Source organism: Ochotona curzoniae, unplaced genomic scaffold, assembly GCF_017591425.1.
Source record: "Ochotona curzoniae isolate NIBS_2020 unplaced genomic scaffold, NIBS_Ocur_1.0 contig_46, whole genome shotgun sequence".
NCBI classification, from domain to species: Eukaryota; Metazoa; Chordata; class Mammalia; order Lagomorpha; family Ochotonidae; genus Ochotona; species Ochotona curzoniae.
In genome coordinates, this window is record NW_024466340.1 from 4281084 (window position 1) to 4306863 (window position 25780).

Below are 25780 nucleotides of genomic sequence, written 5' to 3' on the forward strand. Positions count from 1 at the left end.
CACACCAGCAGGGAGCCGACTTGGAAGCCGGGCGGCCGACAGCCATTGGAGGGCTGAAAGGAGAAGGTGTCCCACGCTGGATCTACTCCACTGTGTCTCCATGCTGGCCCCAAGCACTTAAAAAAAAGAAGAAGAAGTTAGCATCCTCAGAGTGCAGCCTTGTGTGTGTGTCGGAGGTGATATATCCTTTGTGCCTCTTCTTAAAGAGGAAAAAAATAAACCTGGCATTCGCCCTTCAAGACTACATTTCCCAGGGCTCAGGAATAAACTACACTTCCCATGATGCCTCGGATCCGGAAGGAAGTGAGCGTAGACGTCTCCCGTGATTGCTTATAGACCGGAAGCCGGGCGCTTAGTTCTCTTTCCCAGCTTGCAAGGTAAGAATGGCGCGGCGTTCCGCGACACCGGAGTCCAGGCTCCCAATCTTTAACCATCCGAAGCCGGAGGCCGTCAGGGCCAGATCCACAGGCGCGGGGCGGGCCCGGAGACAACTGAGATGCCTCCCAGCGGCTTTATTTCTGGGTTTTGGGTTCGCGGCGGTAGCCTAGAGGGACGCGGGCGGCTCACCAGCCCTCATGGGTTCGGGGGACGAGGCTCCCGGGGCCCGGTGAGGTGAGACGGGGCCGGGGTGCGTGTGTGGGGGGGGTGGTCGCCGGGGGCCGGGTTCCCTGGCGCCGCCGCTGCCGGGGTGTGGGCCACGTCGGTGCTGGCGCTCGCCTTCTGCCCGGAAGTCGGCACAAGTTGGGGCTGCCGTGTGTGTGTGTGTGTGTGTGTCTTCGCCCCCTAAACGAGCGATTTCTCTGTCTGCACAACTGGTAGATGGCGGGTGAAACAGCCCCAGCCCCCAAGCCGGACGCCAAGAACAAGCCTCCCCCAGCCAAGAAGGCCGACAATGCCGGCGACCCAGCGAAGAAACAAGCCGTCAAAGGCAAGAAGAAGGCGAAGAAGGGGGTCCCCCACTGCAGCCGGAACCCCGTCCTGGTGAGGGGCATCGGCCGCTACTCCCGCTCGGCCATGTACTCCAGGAAAGCCCTGTACAAGAGGAAGTACGCGGCCCCCAGGTCCAGGGTAAGGCGCGGGACGCCCCCGGGCCGGCCCTGCAGCGGCGTGTCCGGCCGGCCCGACTGACCGCTGCCCACCGGGGGGTCCTCTGCCCATCCAGATCGAGAAGAAGAAGAAGGAGAAACCTCGGGCCACCGTCACCAAGCCCGTGGGCGGCGACAAGAACGGCGGCACGCGGGTGGTGAAGCTGCGCAAGATGGTGAGGGGCTGCGTGGGCGCGTGTCCCCACGCCGAGGCTGACCTTGCTGGGGGTTCCTTAGTCTGCCTGGGAGAAAGGAAAACGTAATTGCGTGATCAGGTGCCGGTCATCGCTGAGGTGCCTGGCCAGCCCTGACCTTGGCTCTGCCGTCCTGGGTGAGTGACCACTGACCCTGAACCCTCTGCAGCCTAGATACTATCCCACGGAGGACGTGCCCCGCAAGCTGCTCAGCCACGGCAAGAAGCCCTTCAGCCAGCACGTGAGGAAGCTGCGGGCTAGCATCACCCCCGGGACGGTCCTCATCATCCTCACGGGGCGCCACCGGGGCAAGGTGAGCGGGGCAGGGCTGAGCCGGGGGCTAGCGTGTGAGCGAGGCAGGGCCGAGACGGATGGCCGACCAATGTGCTGCTCAGAGCTTCGGTGTGGAGCCCTGTGTACGTAGGTGGAAATTGTGTTTGCCTAGATAAGAGGGCCACAGGCTGCTCCACTTGCAAACCAGCTCCCTGCTAGTGGCCTGGGCCAAGGAATAAAAGATGGTTGTAAGTGTTTGGGTGTCTGCCAGGCATGTCGAAGAAAACATAAACCATCTGAGCGTGGACCAGTGTTTTTACTGGAGTCAGATCTGCAGGAAAGAGCTTCCATCTGCTGGTTAATTCCCCAGGCGGGTGCAGGGTCCCTGGGCGTTAGGCGGTCCTCGACTGCTTTCCCAGGCCCCAAGCAGGGAGCTGGATGGGAAGTGGGGCTGCCGGGATATGACTGAGATCCCGGCTCATTCAAGGCGAGGACTTCAGCCACTAGGCTGCTGCGTCAGGCCCAGGAAGGTTCTTGCAGCTAATTGTTTTCTGTGTAACTTGCAGAGAGTGGTGTTCCTGAAGCAGCTGGCCAGTGGTTTGCTGCTTGTGACTGGTAAGTAAGGAAACCTTGTTCAGGTAGCTGAGAAGGTGCCATACTCACGGCGAGGGCGGTGGGGAGCTGGCCGGAAGGATGCTCTTGAAAGCCAAGCCGCTCGCAGCAGGAATGCTGACGTGTCGGCCATATCAATTACTCCATCACCAGGGAGGACTGTGGCCAGGCACCTTGACCCTGAAAGGGGAGGATGGGCAAACCTCGGAGGTGCTGGATGCCGGCGCGGTAGTGCCCACTCAGCTGATGGTTCCTGTTTCCGTTGCTAAATTCTTTCCCCTAGGACCTCTTTCCCTCAATCGGGTCCCTCTGCGTAGAACACACCAGAAGTTTGTGATCGCCACCTCCACGAAGATCGACATCAGTGGGGTGAAGCTCCCCAAGCACCTGACGGACGCCTACTTCAAGAAGAAGAAGCTGCGGAAGCCGCGGCATCAGGAGGGCGAGATCTTTGACACAGAGAAGGAGGTGAGAGCTGGGCTCGCTGACCTCATCCTTGACCACCTGGTGTTAGTGTTGCGGTAGTGTGTGTGAACCCAGGAAAAGGGACAAGAGCTGCCGCTTGCCCTGCGGTTACGCTCTGAATCTTCCCGAGTGTGCCCTTGGCAGGATTTCATCTTGACCTAAAGGTTCCTGAAAACACTTTTCTCTTTATTTAGAAATACGAGATTACAGAGCAGCGTAAGGCTGATCAGAAAGCTGTGGATTCGCAGATTCTGCCCAAGATCAAGGCCGTCCCTCAGCTCCAGGGCTACCTGCGCTCCGTCTTCGCCCTGACCAACGGCGTTTACCCTCACAAATTGGTGTTCTGAATTTCATAGAATCTTACTAAATATCTATTGAAACCTCGAGTCCTTGTCCTTTTCTACTTCACGCTTGATGTGGCCATGCCAGCAGTACCCTGGGATGTGAGGGAGAGCCTGCTCCTGCCGCCGAGCTCCAGGGCTCTTCGAGGGACTGGCCTTGGCTTGTTCACCCACCCCAAGCCATGGAAAGTAGAGGGATTAGGCAAGATGTGCCTGAACAAAGTAGCAGGCAGAACTGGGACTAGAACGCCGCTGACGGGCTAAGGGATCTGCCATCTGATGGCACGGGGCCAGTCATGCTGGTGGTTCACCACACATGGGCACAGGGACCCAGTGACTTGGCCCATCCTCTGGCGCCACCATGGGATGCCACCCCACAGTGAAAGGGGCTTGGATTGGTTCCTGGCCACCTCATTGCTGTTCGCTGCCTGTGAACGCAGCAGACTAGTAGCTGCCTTGATTCAGCGGGCTAAGCACTGATGTCCCATCCCGAAAGCCCCGCAGAGGTGCCATTGGGTGGGAGCTCTGCAAAGTGCCCTGTGCTGTGTAGTCTTGGGGGCCTGAGAACTGAGCGCAGCAGTGGCGCTTGCACCCACCGAGCTCCACTTGTGGCCCTGGTGACTGAGCGTGATCTCATTCCATCACCAGGTGCAACCATGTAACTACTTGTTTTGACCTGCTGGAAACTTGGAGCCAGCTGACAGCATCGCAAGCCTGGTGGTGCCTGTGGGGTCCCTCTCTCCTGGCCTGACTTTTCGGGGTGGGGGTAGCCCTACCTGGTGATGCTTGGGTCCTCCCAGCTTTCCACCCTGGAAAGTGACTGCCTTGGGGCTGCAGCAGCTCAGCCCCAACTGAATGCCAGCATTCGTGGTGTCCTGTTGGGACCAGATAGCAGCCTAAGCTACAATCTGCCCTCCACTGCTCTGTTCTACTCTTAAGATCACTGAAGAAGTTAGATTGTGGGTCTAGCACAGCACCCTAGTGGCTGAAGTTCTTATCTTGCAAGTACCAGGATCCCATGTGGGTGCCAGTTTGTGGGAGACCCTGAAAGAAGTTCCTGGCTCCTGGCTTTGGATCAGCTCAGCTCCAGCCATTGTGGCTGCTTGAGGAGTGTATCAGTGGATGGAAGATCTTCCTCTTTCTCTTTATATGAACTTTGCAATCAAATTTTAAGAAATGAGACGAGGGCTAGCACTGAAATAGTGGGTAAGCCTGTTCCCTGTGTTGCCAAGTCCCATGTGGGTGTGGGTCTGCGTCCCCACGGTTCTGCTTGGTTACAGCTCTGCTAATATGCTTGGGGAAACAGGATAGCTCCTTCCAGCCAGAGTTTCTTCATCTCCCATGCGAGTGCAAGGCCCCAAGGACCAGGGCCGTGCTCCACCTGCCCAGGACGTGGACAACCGGATGGGAGGTGGAGCAGCTGTGATTCAAGTGGGATGCCACAGCTTGTGAGAAGAGGGTTAGCCTGCCGAGCCACTACATCACCCTTCCCCCTGAGTTGATTTGGGAGATTTACACAGCGCCCTCCCGTGTGCTGAGTGCTTCTCTGGTGGCTGCATTGGCCAGAGCCAGGCCGGTTGCAGCTAGAAGCCAGGAGCTTTTCCTGGACCCAGGTGGTTATACTGAACAAAGCACTTGGGCCACCTGCTGCTTGCCTAGACCATAACCAGGGAGCTGGGGTAGAGGCGGCACAGTTCCCGTATGGAGTGCCAGCGTCATAGGCAGCGGGCATCACCCGACAGGCTGCAACACTGGCCCCGGAAAATACCACTTCATACTTCTGAGCGTTTGTCGGAGTTGCACAATTACCCTTTTCAATGGTTGCACAGGATTTTCTTCTAAAATGGGCTCACTGTGGGCCTGGCACCATAGTTCAGTTGCTAAATCCTCATGTTACAGAGCTGGGATCCCATAGGGGCACAAGTTCTGATCCCAGCAGCTCCACTTCCCATCCAGCTCCCTGCCTGTGGCCTGGGAAAGCAGTCGAGGACGGCCCAAAGCTTTGGGACCCTGCACTCGCGTGGGAGACCCGGAAGAGGTTCCCAGTTCGCAGATTCAGATTGGCTCAGCTCTGACCACTTGGGAAGTGAGCCAGCAGAGAAAAGATACTTCCCGTATCCCATTCTCTCTGTAAATTTTCATTTCCAATAAAAATAAGAAAATCTTTTAAAAAGAAAAGAAATCCTCGGCCCAGCCCCTCAGGACGAGCTTATTTGGAATGTGGTTTTATCAAGGTAACCGCGTTACAGGGAAGGCACTAGGATGGGCCCAGATGCCCTGGGATGGAACCACCCCTTTGCCCTTCTGTCTCTCCTCTCTATTTTTGATCTGCCTTTCCAATAAAAAAAAAAAAAATTCGTAATTTTTTTTTTTTTTACAAAAGCCTTTCATCTCCTTTCCCAAGGGCTCCTCCTCCAAATCCTTGGTTTCTTTCTTTTTTTTTTTTTTTTTAAGATTTATTTATTTTTTTTATTGGAAAGGCAGGTATACGGAGAAGAGGAGAGACAGAGGAAGATCCTCCATCTGATGATTCACTCCTCAAGTGACCACAACAGCTGGAGCTGAGCCAATCTGAAGCCAGGAGCCAGGAACTTCTTCCAGGTCACCCACGCAGGTGCAGGGTCCCAAGGCTTTGGGCTATCCTCCACTACTTTCCCAGGCCACAAGTAGGGAGCTGGATGGGAAGCAGGGCCGCTGGGATTAGAACCAGCGACCATATGGGATCCTGGCAGATGCAAGGCGAGGACCCCAACCACTACACTATCGTGCCGGGCCCCCTTGACTGCTTTCATAAGCCACAAGCAAGGAGCTGGAAGATAAGTCGCACACCCAGGATTAGAACCAGTGCCTGTATAGGATCCCAGCTTGTGCAAGACGAGGATTTAGGTACTTAGTCATCGCGTTGGGCCCTGGATCACTGTTTATACCCAGTTTTCTTCTATGGCAATGAGTTTGTCTTAAACTCAAATGTTAGCAACTTGTGCTAAATCAGACCTGTGCTTCCCCGCGCGGCAAGGCCGCTAAAGGCCACAGGGTGGCGCCAGAGACAGCGTCCTTGAGCATTCTGGTGCGTATACAGACTTGCATAATGCTACTTTATTTTGGGTCGTTTTGTTTGTTTGAAAGATAGAATGTGGCAAAGAGAGGGGAAAACAAGAGACCTTCCATTCTGTTTTTTTTTTTTTAAGATTTATTTTTATTGGAAAGTCAGAATTACAGAGAGGAGAGACAGAAATCTCCCATCTGCTGGTTCACTCCCCAAAGGCCAGAGTTGAGCTGATCTGAAGCCAGGAGCCAGGAGCTTCTTCCATGTCTGCCACGTGCATGCTTGGTCCCAAGGCTTTCGGCCGTCCTTGACTGCTTTCTCAGGCCACAAGCAGGGAGCTGGATGGGAAGCTGAGCAGCCAGAATACAAACCATAGCCCCATATGGGATCCTGATACATGCAAGGCGAAGACTTTAGTTGCTAGGCTACCGCACCCAGCCTAAGATCTTCCATTCTTAAATCCTGTCCCCAAATACCAGACCAAATCTAGGAGCCAAGAACTCCTCCTCTGGGTCTGCCAGGTGGGTGGCAGGGTCCCCAGGACTTGAGCCATGCCCCGCTTCCTCTCAGGGAGTGCATGAGCGGCAAGCTGGCCAGGGAGTGGTGCTGTGACGCGGGTGTAAGTGTGCACACACCTGCCTGATGTGTGGGCCTCTCACTCCTACGGAAGCTGCTTCCTGAAGTCTGTTCAACACTGCTGACCTTCACGCCGCACATGCGCATCTGTGGGCTCCGGAAGGTGTGCGGGCTCACTTTATAGAAAAACTGGCAGAAATGGGCAGAGGAATGCTCTGCCAGGGCCAGGGCCACGAACACAAGCCTCAGGCCAGCGGCTGTGGCAGCGGGGAGATAGACTCCAGCTCTTCCCGCCTACAGCGCTGGCTGCTGCTCCCACCCACGGCTCCCTGGCCCACGCTCCTCCTGCGTGTTTCCTTTTCGCCATCCTCTTCTCGGACTCTGTCCTTTACTGTAGGAGTGCTGTGCGCACGTGTGTGTGCAGGCCCGTGTGTTGCCTGGGCCTCGTGGATGCCGTAGTCGCCCAGCTTTCCAGCGTGAAGTTCTGTTGACCTGGGATTTTCTTCACCCTGCTGATCTGTTCTAGAAATTCCCACAAGATGGCCTCATTTCCAGCGGGGGTTCTATAAATACGAACCCATCAGCTGCTGCATCGCAGTACAGTGGCAGCCCTGCGGTCTGTGACTAATTAATTACTCTTGCTAAAATATTAAGTAACTGTTCGTTCTACTGTCTGAAGGCTTTGAGCCTTGGCCATGCACTGTGATCATTCGTTAGCTAAAAGGACAATGTCCTTATTTTAATTTTTTTAAGATTTATTTTATTTTTTATTGAAAAGTCAGAATTATAGAAAGACCTTCCTTCTGCTCGTTCCCTCCCCAAGTGGCCGCAATGGCTGGAGCTGAGCCCATCTGAAGCCAGGAGCTTCTTCCAGGTCTCGGCTTTGGGCCGTCCTCCACTACTTTCCCAGGCTACAAGCAGGAAGCTGGATGGGAAGTGGAGCAGCCAGGATCTGACACCCATACAGGAACCCAGAAATTGAAGATCTCTTGAGCCACTGTGCAGGCCCCTAGGAGATTTTTTAAAGATTTATTTGGCGGGCAGCTAAAGTCGTCTACTTGAACACACCGGGATCACCGGTTCTAATCCCAGCAGCTCCGCTTCCCATCCAGCTCCCTGCTTGTGGCCTGGGAAAGTAGTCAAGGACGGCCCAAGGCCTTGGATCCTGCATCCGCATGGGAGACCTGGAACTATTTCTGGGCTCCTGGCTTTGGATTGGCACTGCTCTGGTTGTTGCAAACACTTGGGGAATGAATCATCGGATGGAAGATCTTCCTGTCTCTCCTTCTCTCTGTATATCTGACTTTGCAATAAAAATAAATAAATCTTTGGAACAAAGGAAAGAATATATACGAATGGACTTCCTTGTAACCAAGAGGGCAGCTGATTTGAGGAACCTGACCGATTCAGATTCAGCTTATAGCCCCAGAGCTGACTGGGCTTCTGACTTCGAGCAAAGTGTTTAACTGAGTCTCAGCTTACAGGCTAAAAGTGAGAACGATAACACAGCCTCTCCGGCTGCCACAAGGGCTGGACAAAATGGCTGTTCCCTTCCATCCACTTGCCTGCTTAAAAAGCTTCATTTTGAAAGGCAGAATTACAGGGGCAGAAGGAAAAAGTATTGGAGGGAGGGAGAGGCAAAGGGAGAGACAGATCTCTCCCACCCACTGGTTCACTCCTCAAATGGCCACAAATACCAGGGCTGAGCCAGGAGCCTGGGACTCCATCCTGCTCCCCTACGTGTGCGTGCGGGCCCATGCACTTGGACCATTTTCTGCTGCTTTCCCAGACACCTTAGCAGGGAGCTGGGATGGCAGCAGAGCAGCTAGGGTTTTTCAGGGCCAGGGGTAGAGGAATGCAGAGTGCAGTCAGTCATGAGTTCAAATCTTGGGGCTGCCTATTCTTGCGCAGGTCCAAGTTATCTCCCTCAGAGCCTTCCTTCCTTGTAGCAAGTGTAATCAACTGGATTCTGAGTATAGACTCACAGAGAATGGAGTGGGGGTGGGGGTGTGGCTCCCAGATAACCACATCAGATTTTATTATTATTATTATTATTACTATTATTCTTCTAAGATTTGAGGCGCTGAGCCCAAGGTAGTAGCCTCGTGGCTAAAGTCCTCACCTTGCCTGTGTCTGGGAACCAGTTTGTATCCTGGCTGCCCCACTTCCCATCCAGCTCCCTGCTTGAGACTTGGGAAAGCAACAGAAAACGACCCAAAATCTCGGGACCCTGCAGTAGTGTGAGAGATCTAGAAGAAGCTCCTGGCTCCTGGCCTCAGATCAGCTCAGTTCCAACTTAAACAGTCATTCGGGGGTCAACCGGTGAACCTAAGATGTCTCTGTCTGTAAATCTGCTTTTCCACTAAAAAAAAAAAAATCCTTATAAAAAAAAATCACTTGAAAAGCTGTGTGAGAGAGGTGTGGGCTAGGCCCAAGCAGGAGTTTCGTCTGGGTCTTGCACATGGGTGCAGGGGCCCAAGGACTTGAGCCATGTGCTACTGCTTTCCTAGATTCTAAACAAGGAGTTGGAAGTGGAGCAGCTGGGATATGAACCAACACTCATATGGGATGCGGGCACTGGTTTTACCCAGTGCAACACAACGCCTGCCCCTCTACACACATTTTTTTAAACGTGATGGCTGGGCATGGCTGGCAGGTGGTTTTTTTTTTGTTTGTTTGTTTGTTTTCCCACCAAGCTCTGGCAGCGCCTTGGCTACTAGTACCCACTGTGCTGTCCCAGTAGGTGCTGCTGACCAAGCAGGCACGACCCTCCACGCCCCCCGCGCAGAGTGGACGCTCTGTCCATGGCGAGGGGTGCACACACTCAGGCCGGGAGAACAGGAGGAGAGGAGGCGTCGGGGGGGGCGCGCCTAGCACCCCCAGGGCCACCCCAGGGGCGCCCAGAGGGTCCCAGGGAGGTCAGGGGGAGGGCAAGATGGAGGCCAGGCGAGGCCCGGGGGCGGGGCCTGGCGGAGGGCGGGGCCTGTATTGTCCGCTCCGCGGGGCATGCCGGGAGCCCCGCCCCCATCATGGCGTCTCCCTGACAGTTGGCTGCTGAGAGGCAGAGGCGGATCCTGCTCCTCAGGGCGGCGGCGGCGGCGGCGGCGGCGGCGACGGCGGCGGGGCCGGGGTCTCCCGGGCCGGGCTTGGAGGCGGATGGCGGCTCGGACCGCTTAGGGCGGAGCTGCAGGGGCGAGGCGGCGGCTGCCATGGGCTGGTGAAGGCGGCCGCGGTCTCCTCAGCCGGCGTCCGCCCTCCGAGCCGGGGGCCATGGGTTCGTCGGCGGCCGCGGCGGCTGCGGCGGCGGCGGCGGCTGCGGCTGCGGACTCGGCGCAGTGGCTCTCGGTGAAGGAGGAGACCATCTTCCTGCACGACGGGCTGATCCGGGTCACCGACCTGGCCGAGCTGCCCAGCGAGATTCTCGGGGCGCCCGAGGCCGCCGACACCGACCTGGAGGTGAGCGAGGCCGCCCCCTCCCCACCCTCCTGCGGCCCCGCACCCCTCGGGGCTCGGGGCCGCGCGGCAGGTGCGTGCGGTGCGGGGCAGGTGCGGGCCGCCGCTGCCGCAGGTCTGCAGCCCGCCGCTGCCGCTCCCTTTCCACCCCCTTCCCTCTCTGTCTCCGCGGGGATTTCGTTTGCGGCTTCATGTTTGAACGTTCTCGACTCCAACCTTTTTATGGAGAGCATCACCCCGAAACGGCCTTCACAACCCCCCAAACCCCTCCGCCACCTCCCCCGCGACCGCTCCCCACCCCCAGCCCTCCAGACTCACTTCCAGGGCACACCCAGGTTGCTCAGCGTTGGGGGGGTCTTTTTTATTTTTAATGCTGCACACCCTCCTAATAGCCCCCCTCTCCCCTAGTTGTGTGTTGACTGTGTTTTCCTCCTCCGCCGCCCCCCACCCACCCCGCACCTCCAAGCCCCGGGGAGAGGAATATAGCAGCTGCCGGTTTCTGCGATGGGCAGCCAGCAACTTGTCGTCGGTGGCGTTCCTCGGGATTGACGGGGAGGGGTGGGGGGCTTTGTCAGGGAAGCTGGCGGTGTGGAGAGCCGGGGACGGGGGTGGAGGTGATGCTTGGCGGCTGAGGGTCACAGGCGCCTCAGGCCGCTGGGCCTGACTGTGTGCCCCCAGGGGGTCACGCAGAAGCCAGGGCTTAGGAACCCGAGGCAGGTGCAAAAAGAAGCAAGTCCCAGGGTTTGTGCTGCTGTTGGGTTTGGAGGGAGAAAAGCAATCGGACGTGTTCGGCGGATGGGAACTTGGCCGTGACTGGGCTGTGTCTGACGCTGGCCCCGAGGTGGGCATGCAGGGCGGTGTTGATGCGTCCAGCTTGCAGGATTGCTGCTCCCCCTCCAGCTTGTGGGGTGACATCTTGATGTGTAGGTAGCTCGGGGTGTCATGAACTGCGCTATGTCGCGAGGAGAGCTGTCAGGGAAGGCGGGGCGGTGCAGGGCGCGGGGAAGACGGACTGTCGGGACTATAAACAGACCGTGAGGCATCTTTTGTGTTTTGCGGTTTTGCTGCACTTTGGCTCTCAGCGCTAGGAACATTAATAGAAATGGACTAGAACCCATTACTGCTTGTTTCTGCAAAGAGATGGCCATGGACGAGACCTGGGGCGCTCCTGAGACGGATTCCTGCCTGTTTTTGTGTCTGGATTGGAGGTGACTTCAGCATTTCCGCGTGCACCTTCCCATATCGACTGGTTATACAGTCTGGCCACCAAAGCCTGCAAGATGACAAGTTGCTAGGGAATTCCTAATGTGGGGTCAGCATTTTATCACACCTCCCTCGGGCCTGCTCTATAAAAAGGAAGGTGTGTCTGAGGTTATCTGCCTGAAAACTCAATGGTTCCATGCCATGATGATGGTGGAGTCTTTGGATTTAATTGACTCTCTGGCGTGGGAAAGGTAGGAGGCTGGAGCGCTTTGTTCCTCGGAGACTTAAGTTCGTGGAACCGAATATACATACATACGTATATTTTCCCTCTATGGAATTTATTTTTAGAATTAGAAAGAAGGGTTAGTTAAAATGCCTGAGCTCTGAACTTGTCTCTCCTGAAATGTTTACTGACTGTGTAACTGAATTGGGTAAGTGTGCAGCGATTTCCTCAGAATGATTTCAAGAGAAACAATCTCTGGCCTAGAAGATTGAGGTGTTTTTGTTTGTTTGTTTGTTTGTTTGTTTTCCTTTTTGAAATTTATGATCTGATCTCTCCCAGTGTGCATGAGTGGTAGCAAGGAAAGACTTTTTACATTTTATCCCACCTGTTGTTTTGGGGGGGCGGGTACATAGTATCAGGTGATGGAGGAAACTGAGTTTTTTTGTAGCTGTTGGCTTTGTGCTTAGGTGCATTCACAGTTAGTCCCCAGTACTGACGAAGTGCCTGCTGTGTGGCAGGCATCCTCTTCCTACATTCGTAAGGACCTGAGCCTTGCTCTTCGTTGTAGTAACTGCACATGCTGTACCTATTGCACAGTAGTCGGTCGGCACGTGGCTTGCTCCGCATCACCTGGTCAGAGCACCTGGGGGTGAACCCAGTTCTGTTGTTGGTGTCAGACACGAGCTCCTCCTCGTGGTACTTCCCAGCCCCTTGTGTGTGTGATAGTCTCCTGGCTAGCTGCAGATGGAATCCTACACAGATGCTCTATTTCGCTTTTTCATAGCCATGACCTTCTCAGATTTGGGGGCGATTTGAGGGTTATCCATTTTTTCACAAGTTAGCTTTGAAATGTTACCGCTGCTATCAACTGCCACTCACCTCCAAGACTCTCCTTTCTGTCAGTAACTGGGATGAATAATGGCCATTTTCCATAGTTTATAATTATGTGGAGTCTCCAGTTAGCAATTTTGGATTATGAAGGATGAGTCTGAAAATCAGTGTAGTAATTTATGACTGGTGGCCTTGAAGAAGGGACTTAGAGCTTTCGTCCAAGGAGAGGCCTTTAGAGATGATTGTTTACTGCATTCTGGAAAAAAGTTACCTTTGCTCAGGGCAGCTTATGACTTGGGCATTTGGTGTAGCTGCTCAGGACAGTTTTCTTGTCTCTGAATTCCAGTGTTGTTGTCACTTTCTAAGGGCTGTGCAGAGCTAAAGGTCAGACTGAAAACAGTCCATCCTAAGGAGCCGTTCAACACTGACGTAGTGTTTTCATTTAGCAAGAACATGGCGTCAAAATTAAAATTGCTCTAGTGGGCAAATTTTATATATATAATTTCCATGTGGGGCCGATGCTGTGTTGTCTGGATGCCAGTGTGCCACATGGGTGCTGGCTGGAGTCCCTGCTGTTCCACGGCTGGTCTACATCGTGACTGATGAGCCCGGGCAGGCAGGAGAGGATGGCTCTGGTGCTTGGCCCCCATCCCTATGTGGATGTCCTGGATGAGGTTCCTGGTTTCATCCTGGCCCAGCCCTGGCTGTTGTCATCTGGAGAGAGAGCCAGTAGATAGAAGATCTTTCTCTAAAACAAAACAAAATAAAGCAGTGTGTAGTCAACAAGTTTGTTCAAGTCTTTGCAATTCAGAAGTGAACTGAGCCCACTGGGAGTTAGGGATAGAGCAGTGCATGAAAATCTGTTCTCAACAAGCTTACATTACAGGGACTGGGCGCTGTGGCATTGCATGTTAAACCACTACTTGTGTCGCTAACTTCCTGTTTTAGAGCAGCAATTTGAGTCTTAGCTGCTCTGGTAAATGTGCTTGAGAAAGCAGTGGACGATGACCCAAGTGGAAGATGACCATGTGGGAGACCTGGCTGGTGTCCCAAGCTCCTGGTTTCCGCTTCACCAAGCCCTGGATGCTGGCAGCCATTTGAGAAATAAATCATTGGATCTGGTTCATAACCTGAGGGGATCTTTCTCTCTTTCTCTGTGCCTCTCCTCTGTCACTCTGCCTTGCAAATATCTTTTTAAAAAAACTACTGATATTTTATTGAGATGAGATACAGGCCATACTGAATAACTGATTATTTAATGTGACATCTATGTAACCTCTCTGAAGCTGTGGCAGATTGGCTCCGCGACCCTCCACAGCTACCCAGACGCTCTGGCCCCCTTATGTAAGATGGCGTACCAGCTGTGTCTAGCTCGCATGCAGCCCCCAGCATACTTTAAGTCCTCTTTACACAGGCTGTGAAATGTGCTGCCAGGTCAGCACTGTGGAAATCGGTGCTGAGTTGTATTGTCTGGGGCACAGTGACAAGCAGGCCTGTGAGTGTGCCGTGCTGACAGTCCCGAGAGGCCTCCTGCGTCATGCACCAATGGGACTCAAGGCCCGGAGTGCTGAGACAGGGGTCCCTCTGCAGGGAGGCCGCCGCAGGGGCTATGTGCACGTCACTTCATGCCTGTGGGTTCAGCATGGTGCTTGGCATGTGGCTTACTGAGCTCTTTAGAACTTTCTGGATGGTTTTTACCCCCTCAAATGTTTTAAGGCTGTGCTCGGCAGACTCCATAGGTGTGGAAGGCAAGGTTACAGAGAGCTGACTGGGTGTGTGCACGTGCAAGCACTGTGTGCATCCATACAGCTTTTAAGCAGAGACCCAAGGAAGTGAAGGAATGTGCCATGTGGCTGGGGGAGGGCACAGCCCGTGCCGAGAGGACGGCGGGGACCACGTTCCTGAGAGGGAAGGCAAGCAGGGAGAAGAGGAGCAGGAGCAGGCTGTGCATCTGCAGGGGCTGTGCATCCGCAGGGGCTGTGCATCTGCAGAGGCTGTGCGGCCTCAGGGGCTGTGGGCAGCATGTTTGGATCTTAATTAAGTGAATTAGGAAGGTGGAGTGAGGTTTTTCATTGTCTTTTTGTGTTTTTTTAAAGATCTGTTTTATTTTTTATTGGAAACTCAGATATACAGTAAGGAGAGACAGAGAGGAAGATCTTCTGTCCATTGATTCACTCCCCATATGGCTGCAGTGGCCGGTGCTGCGCTAATCTGAAGTCAGGTACCAAGAGATTCTTCCAGGATTCCCACGTGGGTGCAGGTTCCCGAGGCTTTGGACCGTCCTGACTGCTTTCCCAGGTCACAGGCAGGGAGCTGGATGGGAAATGGAACAGTAGGGGCTTGAACCTGTGCCCAAATAGGATGCTGGTGCCTTAGGTGGAGGTTTAGCCTACTGTGCCACCACGTCATCCCCTCAATCAAGATACTTCTTATTGCATAGTTTAGACCACATTTTTTAGAAACTTGTTTTCATTTTGTTTAAAAAAGCAGAAAGAGAAAGAGCTTTCATGTACTGGCTCACTTTCCAAATGCCTATAGCAAGTAGGGTTAGGCCACACCGAAGCCAACAGCCTGCAGCTCTGTGTGGGTCTCCTTGTGGATGGGACAGCTCCAGGCACCGGAGCCATCGTGTGCTGCCCCGGGGTACGCGTCACTAGGAGTTGGGTTGGGAGTGAAGGAGTGGGGACTGAAAGCCAACATTTCAATGTGGGAACCTAAATAGTGCCTTAACCACTGCACCAAGTCCCTCATCACTTTTCACTGTGTTCCTAAAGACCTCTCTTCCCTGCCCCCCAACTACACAGCCTGAGAGCATTCATTCTTTACTGAAAAGTGCCAGAAACTGGTGATAGGCCAAGTGTCTGTCAGCAGGTGAATGAGTAAACAGGCCTGGTGCGTCCGTACAATGGAATATTACTCAGCAGGAAAAAGTAGCAGACTGTTAACTCACAGCCCGGATTTATGCTTGGTGGAAGAGGTCCGATGGGCAGCGGCACGTGCTGTAAGCTTCCATTCATACTGAAATTCTAGAAAATGCAGATTGTTCTGTAGTGGCTGCTTGGGAGTAGAGGGAACATGAGAAACTTCTGGGATGGTACATATTTTTCTATGATGATTATGATTTTACATATATATGCAAAATATACACATTTATGTATTTATATGTATAAACACATATATATACATGTCAAAACTCATCAAATTGTACCCTTCAAGTAAGTGCAGTCTGTTGTATGCTGATATTTTTTTTCTCTCCTTTGCATTCTACTCTACTCTACTCTTTTCCTTTTTTTTTTTAATTAAAAAAATTTTTTTAAAGATTTTATTTATTTTTATTGGAAATTCAGATACACAGAGAGGAGGAGAGACAGAGAGGAAGATCTTCCATCCATTGATTCACTCCCCAAGTGAGTGCAATGGCCGGTGCTATGCCGATCTGAAGACAGAAGCCAGGAACTTCTTCCAGGTCTCCCACGCGGGTGCAGGGTCCCAAGACTTTGGGCTGTCCTCCACTGCTTTCCCACAAGCAGGGAGCTGGATGGGAAGTGGAGCTGCTGGGATTAGAATCGGTGCCCACATGGGATCCTGGCTCGTTCAAGGCGAGGACTTTAGCTGCTAGGCCACGCCGCCTGGCCCTCTTCTCCTTCTCTTTTGTTCACTCAAGAGGTAGAGAGACCTGCTGATCTGCTGGTTCCTTACCCGTGGCCAGGGCTGGGCTCAGGGGAAAGCCATAGCTGGGAATTCAATGCAGGTCTCCCATATGGTTAACAGGGACCAAACCATTTGAGCCATTACCATTGTGTCATAACCATTGTGTTAATCACCAGCCTAAATGCCTCCAAGTGAAGTTATGACATAAGAATCTAGCTATGTTGATTTGCTCTCCTAGAAGAAAACCACCAACTCATTTATCCTCTGGAAAGTGTTTAGTTGCAAATTGTAGATTTGGAGGAGTTAATGAGTCATTGGACACACAGCACAGCACGTGTTTACTGGTGGCATTCGTCTTCATGCAGTTCATGGCTTTGGTGGAATGTTCTGGGAGCTTAGGCAGGAGCTTGTCTGCCAAGTGCGGATGAAGTGTCTGAAGGTTGTGGGAGGCAGCGTTGCCTAGAGGTCACAGTCAGGTCTAAAGATTGTCGAGCTGGATTGAAATTCCAGCTCTGTGACCTTGGGCAGATGACACACCTCTTTCTGGTCCAAATCTGTCGCCACTGTCATGACCTCCAGCACTGCAGTGACAAGAGTGTCAGCATATTGTGTGCCAGTTTCTCTGCTCCACGCTGTGCACCTGTATCGTGTTTAATCCTCACCAAAGCCTTACCCAGGTGGGCTGCCTTGTCTATGGAGGAGAAAGTGGCATGGCTAGGACTGGGAAGTAATTGGCAAGGTGATCCAGTTAGTGGCCAAGTTGGGACTGAGGTAGAGCTGATATGGGCAGCCCAGGGTTCATGCTCTCACCCTGTCTCTAAGGGTGGGGCAGAAATACCTGGGGGCAGACCAGACTTAAGTAGACATGATGATATATTGAAGTGTGTTGGCTTTCTTTACAAGATGATGTGTGGCTGCAAAGTTAGTTTCTATAGTGAACCTGCTCGCCGTACGTGAATGCAAGGCTGGCTGTCCCAGCAACAGGATTTTTTTCTTTTTTTTCTGTAGTAGCAGATTTTTCTCCCCCTTTGGTGTGGTTCCTCTGGAATTTTCTTGCTTGCTAATCTAGCCAGGAGGTAATGGTGCTCTTGGTTTCAGTCGTCTTTCAGTTACATGCCTGAAATTCGCTGAATAAACCAGCTTTGCTTGTTATCTCTTTATTGGCCTCTGCATTGACGGTCACACAACACTGCCTGTTCTCTCCTGGGTCTCGGTTCCTGTGGTGATGGCTGTGAACGGACTGTCAGTCCTGAGGTGTCCCCTGCTCTGCCCCCGCCTCCCTCTCTTTCCATCTGATTTACAACAGCGGCTGTGGGGAGAACACAGGAGAGTCTGCCCCGCGAGGCGTTTAGTCAGTTGTTGCAGACAAATGTAAATACTGGCAGGTGACCCGCTATGGGACAGATGCAGAGTCATTCCAGAAAGAGTGATGGTTGTAGAAATTGTGTACTTTTGAAAAATGTTCATTTTTGTTTTGAAAGACAAGTTACAGAGAGACAGAAACAGGAAGAGATCTTTCATCTCACTCTCCAACTGCCCACAAGGTGGAATGGGTCAGGCCAAAGCCAGGAGACTGGATTCCATCCGGATCTCCCATGTGGGTGACAGGGACCCGAGCGCGTGGGCCATCTTTCCCTGCTTTTTCAGATACGTTAGCGGGGAGCTGGCTTGGAAGTGGGTCAGCTGGGACTGGAACCAGCACCCTAGTGGAATTCCTGCACTGCAGACAGCAGCTTACACTGCTGCACCACAGCACTATCTCGGAAAGTCTTTCTTGAATGCTGTCCGGATTCCTGATCCAAATCACCTTCATCACCTGGCTAGCTTAGTGATATAGAGAGGCTTGGATGGGGTTGAGCCACATGCCTGTCTGTCTCACTTCCTCTGTCTCTCTCTGCCTTTCAAAAAAGAACAATTCTTGCTTATACGCTTGTGGGAGTATTATTCCAGGGCAGATCTCAAAAGGGATGGCTGGATCCTAGGTGACTGTTGCACGTTTTGATACTGCCAGATTGCCTTCTCCAGGGACGGTGGCGCTGGACACTCACAGTAAGTGTGTGTAACAGAACCTCTTTGCTTCCTACTGTCAAGGAAGCCAATTTAGAATTCATGAATTTGCTGAAAACTCTCATTTTTGAAACAACTGTGCAGTTTATTTATTTATTTGATTTTTTAAAAATGTTTATTTTTATTGCAAAGCCAGATATACAGAGAGGAGGAGAGACAGAGAGGAAGATCTTCCGTCCAGTGACTCACTCCCCAATTGACCACAATGGCCGGAACTGTGCCTATCCGAAGCCAGGAACCAGGAACTTCCTCTGGGTCTGCCACATAGGCGCAAGATCCCAAGGCTTTGGGCCGTCCTTGACTGCTTTCCCAGGCCACAAACAGGGAGCTGGATGGGAAGTGGGGCAGCTGGGATTAAAACTAATATCCATATGGGATCCTGGTGTTCAAGGCGAGGACTTTAGCTGCTAGGCTACCGCACTGGGCCCACAACTGCACCAGCCCGGCCCAAAACTGCTCAGTTAAAAATAAAAGCCAGTCCAATGACTATACTTCACTATCTGGAAAGGCACCTGGGGACCCCCTTGCCAGCCAGAAGGCAGCACTTTCTGTTGATGCCACTGCCGTCTTATCAGTCTGCTTCAGAGCACACCGCTCTCTTGGCGTGGTCTTCTTCACCTCCTGGCACAGACCCAATTCATAGAGCCTGACCATATAGGCCAGAGAAATGACCCCTGCTTGCTCTGTGCTGGTTTAGGGATGCTGCCAACAGTTGGCAGAGCTGGACCACAGTGGGAAGAGCCACCCTAGCCCCTATTGCACTCCCAGTGGACAGCAATGGGACACTGGATAAAGATTTTCTTGAAATTTTTCCTTTTCTCATGCTAATATGTTGAGTAACTGCGTATTTTTACTTAAATAAAAAGATAGATGAGGTAGCTTTTATTCTGTTGCTACACAAAATCCTTATTATTTAAGATTTATATTTATTTGAAAGGGAGATCAGATTTACAGAGAGGAGAGTCAGAGACAGATCTTTGATCAGCTGGTTCTCTCCCAAAATGGCCACAATGGTTGGAGCTGAGCTAATACAAAGTCAGGAGCCAGGAGCTTCTTCCAGGTCTCCCACGTGGGTGCAGGGTCCCAAGGCTTTGAGCCGTCCTCGACTGCTTTCCCAGGCCACAAGCAGGGAGCTGGATGGGAAGCAGAGCAGCCAGGACAGAAACTGGCACCTGTATGGGATCCCGGTGCATGCAAGGTGAGGATTTAGCCATTGAACCATTGCACCAGGCCTGGAAGTTTATTACTTGAAGAGATTTTAGTAGTGGTTTGTGTTTCGTCACCCCAAGGTGCTGAATCTTTACGTGTGTGGATTTTGAGTGTAGAGGATCTTGCTGAGCACACTTGTAGACTTGGGAGAGTTCCCTGATGGGGCCTCGGGAAGGGGCAGGTGTGAGTCTGTAATGCTTCTGCTGAACCTGTAGTTGACTGAATTGCTAAATCAGAATGCAGCGTGTAGCAATTTTAGATTAACAATAAGGAGATGCATAATTTGCAAAGTCTTTTATGTAAATTGTAGGTTTGGTAATGTTGGTAACAGCAGATGCTTTGTTCAAGTAGTGGTTTTATACCAACAAAAATATTAACATTCAACTGGTATGTATAATGAGTCTTTTCTGTATTTACTGTCTTTGCTTTGTGCAGTATAGTTTGCATTACTGATTTCAAATGAACAAAATCTAATGCAATAGATGTAACTATTTCTGGAGCAGGATGGAAAATCTACACGCCCTCCCTGTTGATATGTTTGCTCTTCTTACTGATGAAATGAAATGATTAAGAATGTTAGAGAGGAATGTGTGTAACCTATGTGCATGAAAGCAGTGGCACAGGGCGGACAGGTAGCTTGGGGGTGAGATGCTGCTTGGCTTTGGGACACCAGATTCCAGCACTCTGCTGAGGTGTGTCCTGGAAGGTGGCTCCTGCTAGCGTCCTTATGACCCTCGGAGAGCTGGCGTTGAATTCCTAGCTCCTCGTTGTTCTGACATGACCCCAGCATTTGAAGAGTTAGCCCGTGGATAACAAATATCTCTTTCTTTCTCTCCCTCCCTCCCTTCTAAATAAAATGTTTAAAAACCAACTAACCCAAGCAAACCATTGCCTACCCTCCAAAAACAAAGCAAAACAAAAATCCCCAAAATCCAAGAAGCCAAGTGGTATATAATAGAAAAAAATAACTTCCTTAATTTCTTTTTTTAAAAAAACATTTATTTTTACTGCAAAGTCAGATATACAGAGAGGAGGAGAGACAGAAAGAAAGATCTTCCGTTTGGTGATTCACTCCCCAAGTGACTGCAATGGCTGGAGCTGAGCTGAGCCAAAGCCAGGAGCCAGGAGCTTCTTCCAGGTCTCCCACGTGCATGTTTGGTCCCAAGGCTTTGGGCCTTCCTTGACTGCTTTCCCAGGCCACAAGCAAGGAGCTGGATGGGAAGCAGGGCTGCCGGGGTTAGAACCAGCGCCCATATGGAATCCTGGTGCGTTCAAGGGGAGGGCTTTAACCACTAGGCTACTGCGCCAGGCCCCTCTCCTCATTTCTTTTTAGATATTTAGTTATTTGGAAGTCAAAAGTTATAGTGAGAACAGGAGAAAAACAGAATGAAATCTTCCATTTACTAATGCACTCCCCATGTGGCTGCAACAACCTGGATCAGGCCAGGATGAAGCCAGGCTCCAAGAGCCGCATCTGGGTCACCCACACAGTGTTCAGCATCCCAAAGCACTTGGGCCATCCTCCTCTGCTTTCCCCAGGCCATCAGCAGGGGGATGGGTCGGAGATGGTGCAGCTGAAATGTGCATTGGTGTTCATATGGGATGCTGGCATCCCTAACCACTATACCACAATGCTGGCCCCTCTATTTTTATATACAATGTCATTTCTAAAGGCCCAGTTATGGTGGAATGGTAAAGCATCTACAGGAGCCCATATGGGATGCCAAGGCTGCAGGTGGAGGGGCCGACCCCTCTAGGAACCACTTCATGCAAGAGCTTCAAGTAGTAACATTTGCTGTCCCAGGAGAAACACTGTTTTTAAAGCCTGAAATTCATTTTGCTTTCATCTTCTTTATAAAATACAATTATAGCTGCATTTATTGTTCAAATTGTTAGTTTTCATTGTATCTTCAAGGTGCAGGAGTTGTACTTAAATAGCCTCTAGAATGGTGGTGTCCCATTGGTAGCACTGCCCACACATGACCCTCAAGCACTTAAACTGTGGCTACTTAGAATTTAAATGTTGAGGCTGGTGTTGTGGCATAACAAGTAAAGCCACCTTTTGCAATGTCAGCATCCCGTATGAGTGCTGGTTAGTGTCCCGGCTACTCCACTTCCAGCTCCCAATAACGGCTTGGGAAAAGCAGTGAAAAGTGTCTGAAGTCCTTGGGCCACTGTACCCACACGGAAAACCTGGATGAAGCACATGGCTCCTGACTTGGGTCTGGTCCAGCCGTGGCCATTGGAGCTATCTGGGGAGTGAGTAGCTGGGTGGAAGTCAGGAGCGGGGCATTTCTTTAGAGTCTCCCGCACGGGCTCCCCAAGGTCTCGGCTGTCTTCTGCTGCTTTCCAGGCACATTAGCAGGGATCTGTGTCAGAAGCAAGGGGCCAGGAGTTGAGTCAGAACCTGGGAGATACAGGTACCAGAGAGGGCGGCTTTCCCTAGCACCTCACAGCGCCGGCCCCTGGCTCGCACATTTCTATTGGACAGTTCCCCTTTAGACGGAGATCGGCGAAGTATGGCCCTCATGACCGTATCCAGACAATTGTGTATTTTAAGAAAAGATATTGTATTTGGAAGGCAGATTTTATGACAAGAGAAGAGAGAAGGTTGTCCATCTACTGTTTCATTCCCCAAATGGCTGCAATGGCCAGAGCTGAGCTGATTGGAAGCTGGGAGCCAGGAGCTTCCCCTGGGAATCCCATGTGGGTTCAGGATCCCAAGGAGTCGGGCCATCCTCCACTGCTTTCCCAGGGTATAAGTAGGGATATAGATCTGAAGTGGAGCAGCCAGGATGCAAACTAGCTCCCATGTGAGATGCCGGAACCATATGGTCGAGGATTAGGCTGCTGCATCACCGTGCCAGCCCCAAATTATCTATTTTTTTATATAAATAAAATTGTATTGGAATTAGGCGATGTTGCCGCATAGGTTTAAGTGATGTGCTACTGAACCCCCACCGTAGGTAGCGCTGGACTTTGATAAGGAGTTAGCCGCTGCAACTGTAGTTATTGGCAGCTATTTAAAGTAAGAGGTACACAGCTCAGCCTACCCATGGCTGTCAGAACAATCTTCCTAGTTTTCTTAACAGTAATGTTATCTCCTTTCCCAAACCACTAGTGGTTTCCCACTTCCTGCAAATTAAAATAATTCCTAAGTGTGGCATTCAAGGTGGCTGTGAGGTGGCTACCTTCCCAGCCTTATCTAATTTCTCTTTCCTTTCCCCAGGCACCCCATAGTTTGCAAATCCACCTGTACAGACTCTCCTTCACTCTCAGCCCAGGAGAGTCTTTTCCTCTGGGTCCTTTGCCTCCAGTCTGGAAGCACTCCCCCAAGGGATTTCCTTGGGCTGGGGAGCCTCGCTGCTCCCCTGGTTCTGCAGTGCTGCCTCGCTGCCTCAGGAGTGTTGCTTGCATGCCTTCTCTCTGCTGACTGTACTTTGAGCTCTGTGATGCCAACCACTTCATCTTTTTCTAAGTACCTAATAATAGGAACTCCAAATTGAATGTTAATGTTTTAAAAAGGCATCTAGAGCATGCGAGACAATGTGATTTAATAAATAAGATCCTGAGTTGAGTTCATAGGCATAGGCGTTCATTCATGGAAACTGGAGAAGGTATTTTGATGAATGGAAGTAGTTAAGATGGTTCTTCAGGAATCCCAGCTGCAGTGACACTTGGCGTTTTAGATGAGCAGAGAGGATTGTCCCAACTTTGGTAACATGGTTGTTAATGTTGGAAAGTGGATAGGGGTAACTGTGCTCCAAGATTTACATATTTGTTTATTTAGAAAGGAGAGAGACAGAAATCGTATCCTCCAGCTTCCTGATTCGATCCCCAAATGGCTGCGACAGCCAGGGTTGGGCCAGGCCAAATCCAGGAGCCAGAACTTCATTGTGGTCTCCCACCTGTGGGCGGCAGGGACCCAGTGCCTTTGGCTGTCATCCAGTACCTTTTCCAGCTGCATTAGCAAGGAACTGAATTGGAAAGCAGAGCAGTTGGGACTCAGCCCAGCACCCCTGTATAGAATGGTGACGCACCAACCAGTATTCATATGCTGTGCTACGATGTGTATCTCGGCTTCATCTTTTGGGTAGAAGTCTCTATTTATTTAAAAAGATTTTGTCTATTTATTTGAAAGGCAGTTACAGAGAGTGAAAGAGAAATATAGAGAGATCCTCTGCCTGCTGGTTACTTCCTGGATGGCCACGATGGCTAGGGCTGGTCCAGGCTGAAGCCAGGAGCCAGGAACTTCCTCCAGGTCTCCCACACGGGTGCAGGAACCCAAGGCTTTGGGCCATCCTTGACTGCTTTCCCAGGCCACAAGCAGGGAGCTGGATGGGAAGTGCAGGTGTTGGGATTAGAACCAACACCCATATGGGATCCCGGTGTGTTCAAGGTGAGGACTTTAGCTGCTAGGCCACCACGCCGGGCCCTTGCGTCTGCTGTCTGTCTGTCTGTCTGTCTATCTATCTATCTATCTATCTATCTATCTATCTGTGTATCTTTCTTTCTTTCTTATTTCCTTCCTTCCTTCTTTCTTTTACAGATTTATTTATGTGAAATCAAATCAGATTTATAGAGAGAAGGAGAGACAGAGGGAAAGATCTTCCATCCACTGATTCACTCCCAAAAAGGCCGCAACAGCTGGAGCTGAGCCAGTCTGAAACCAGGAGCAAGGAAACCTCCTGTTTTCCCATGCAGGTGCAGGATCCCAAGGTTTTGGACCATCCTGTGCTGCTTTTCCAAGCCATAAGCAGGGGCTGGATGGGAAGTGGAGCAGCCAGGACTTGAACCAGTGCCCCTATTTTATGTTGGCACTAAAAGCGGAAGCTTAGCCTACTGTGCCAAAGCATTGGCCCTTGTATGTACTTTTTCTATCATGGTCCAATTTCTTGATTTCCAAAAGAGAAATAAACTTTCATTTTTTCTGATAAGGCAGATCAAAACCCATAATGTTATGATAAAATCAATTTGGTATCATAAAGAATTATTTTTCTTTCAAAAAATTACTGTTTTGAAGGATTTGCTATCAGATTGAGCAAGGCTTTTAGGCCACACAAAGCTCTTATGTAATGAAATGTCATGTTTTTTTAAAATTAAAGATCTATTTATTTTATTGGAAAGGCAGATGTACAGAGAGGAGGAGAGGCAGAGAGAAAGATCTTCATCCAATGATTCTCTCCCCAAGTGGCTGCAACGGCCCGTGCTGCGCCGATCTCAAGGCAGGAGCCAAGAACTTCTTTCCAGGTCTCCCACACGGGTGCGGGTCCCAAGGCTTTGGGCTGTCCGCCACTGCTTTCCCAGGCCACAAGCAGGGAGCTGGATGGGAAGTGGAGCTGCTTCTGGGATTAGAACCCGTGCCCATATGGGATCCCGGTGTGTTCAAGGCGAGGACCTTAACCATTATGCTATCGTGCCAGGCCTGAAATGTCATGATTTTTAAAGATATGAATGAAAAAGATTGCAAAGTGGAAGAAATAGGAAGCCTGAAAGCTGGGGCTTTCTAGCTGCTTCTCGCTGCTTCTAGTGAGCCTTAAAAATCTTTTTGGTAAATTTATGCTCTTGGAGACGAAGGCTTTAGTGGATGTATTCTTACCAAAAGGCCGATCTGTGTAAGTGGAAGATCGCTGCTAGCCCTTACCATCCTCTTCCCCAGTCATGGCTGTTCTTAACATGTTTGAGTAGATGGAAGGAAACAGGAAAAAGAAACCAAGTAAAACCCCAGCCTAGATGTTGTCTAGTTTGTGTGCACATTTGTGCTATGATGCATAGGGCCTAAAAGCAAGAGCAGCAGCCTTAGCAACTTCACCAATTCAAACCTGTTCCCCAAATATATGTCCCCCGGCTCGCATCTTAGACGTCACCTCCTATTCCGTGACAGTACTCACTCCTCTGACGCGCCAGTCTCCCTCAGCTGTTTGCGTCCCAGCCCTTCCGCACTTTGGCTTTTCCATTACTTAGGGAAATGTGAGTTATTGGGGCTGCTTCTTTTATGTTTTAATTATTTATGTTCATAATTATGTTTATCATTTTAAAAAAATGTATTGTTCCATTACTTGAGAAGGAGAGAGAGAAATCTTTCACCTACTGGTCCGGATGCCCACAAGAGCTGAGACTGGACCAGACTGGAGCCAGCAGCCCAGGACTCTGTCAGGGTCGCCCTTACAATTGAGCCAAGTCCTTGAGCTGTCACCTGCTGCTCCCTAGGGTTGGTGTGAACAGGAAGCTGGATTTGCAGCAGAGGAGCTGGGGCTCCAGGCCCGATGTCCCAGGGGACAGGCTTGGCACCGAGCCAAATGCCTGCTCCATGTTTCTCTCTCTGTGTCTCTTTTCTTTGTAAAGATTTATTTATTTTATTATTTATTTATTTATTGCACAGAAGATTTAAAGAGAGAAGGATAAACAGAAAGATCCTCCATCCTCTGGCTTATTCCCCAAGTGGCTGCAATGGTCAAAGTTGAGCCAATCCAAAGCCAGAAGCCCAGAGCCTCCTCTGGGCTTCCCATGTGACACAGGGTCCCAAGGCTCTGGGTCGTCCCTTGCTGCCT

The 25780-nt window shown here is 51.2% G+C and overlaps 2 protein-coding genes across 3 annotated transcripts in view; both read left to right on the forward strand.

The window, feature by feature from the left end:
• The first annotated feature begins 323 nt into the window (after positions 1 to 323).
• On the forward strand, positions 324 to 3009 carry RPL6 (ribosomal protein L6). Its single transcript, XM_040986965.1, has 7 exons — positions 324 to 377; positions 820 to 1068; positions 1163 to 1261; positions 1449 to 1592; positions 2119 to 2167; positions 2448 to 2632; positions 2824 to 3009. The coding sequence occupies exons 2-7, from the start codon at positions 820 to 822 to the stop codon at positions 2974 to 2976; spliced, it is 879 nt and encodes a 292-aa protein (XP_040842899.1). The 5' UTR covers positions 324 to 377; the 3' UTR covers positions 2977 to 3009.
• A 6707-nt stretch (positions 3010 to 9716) lies between these two features.
• The window catches only part of HECTD4 (HECT domain E3 ubiquitin protein ligase 4), a 138709-nt gene continuing 122645 nt past the window's right edge, over positions 9717 to 25780 (forward strand). For both annotated transcript variants that reach the window (XM_040986966.1, XM_040986967.1), the window contains exon 1: positions 9717 to 10048. In XM_040986966.1, the coding sequence (XP_040842900.1) occupies positions 9863 to 10048 (186 nt within the window). In that variant the 5' untranslated portion in view covers positions 9717 to 9862. The remainder of the gene's footprint in view (positions 10049 to 25780) is intronic.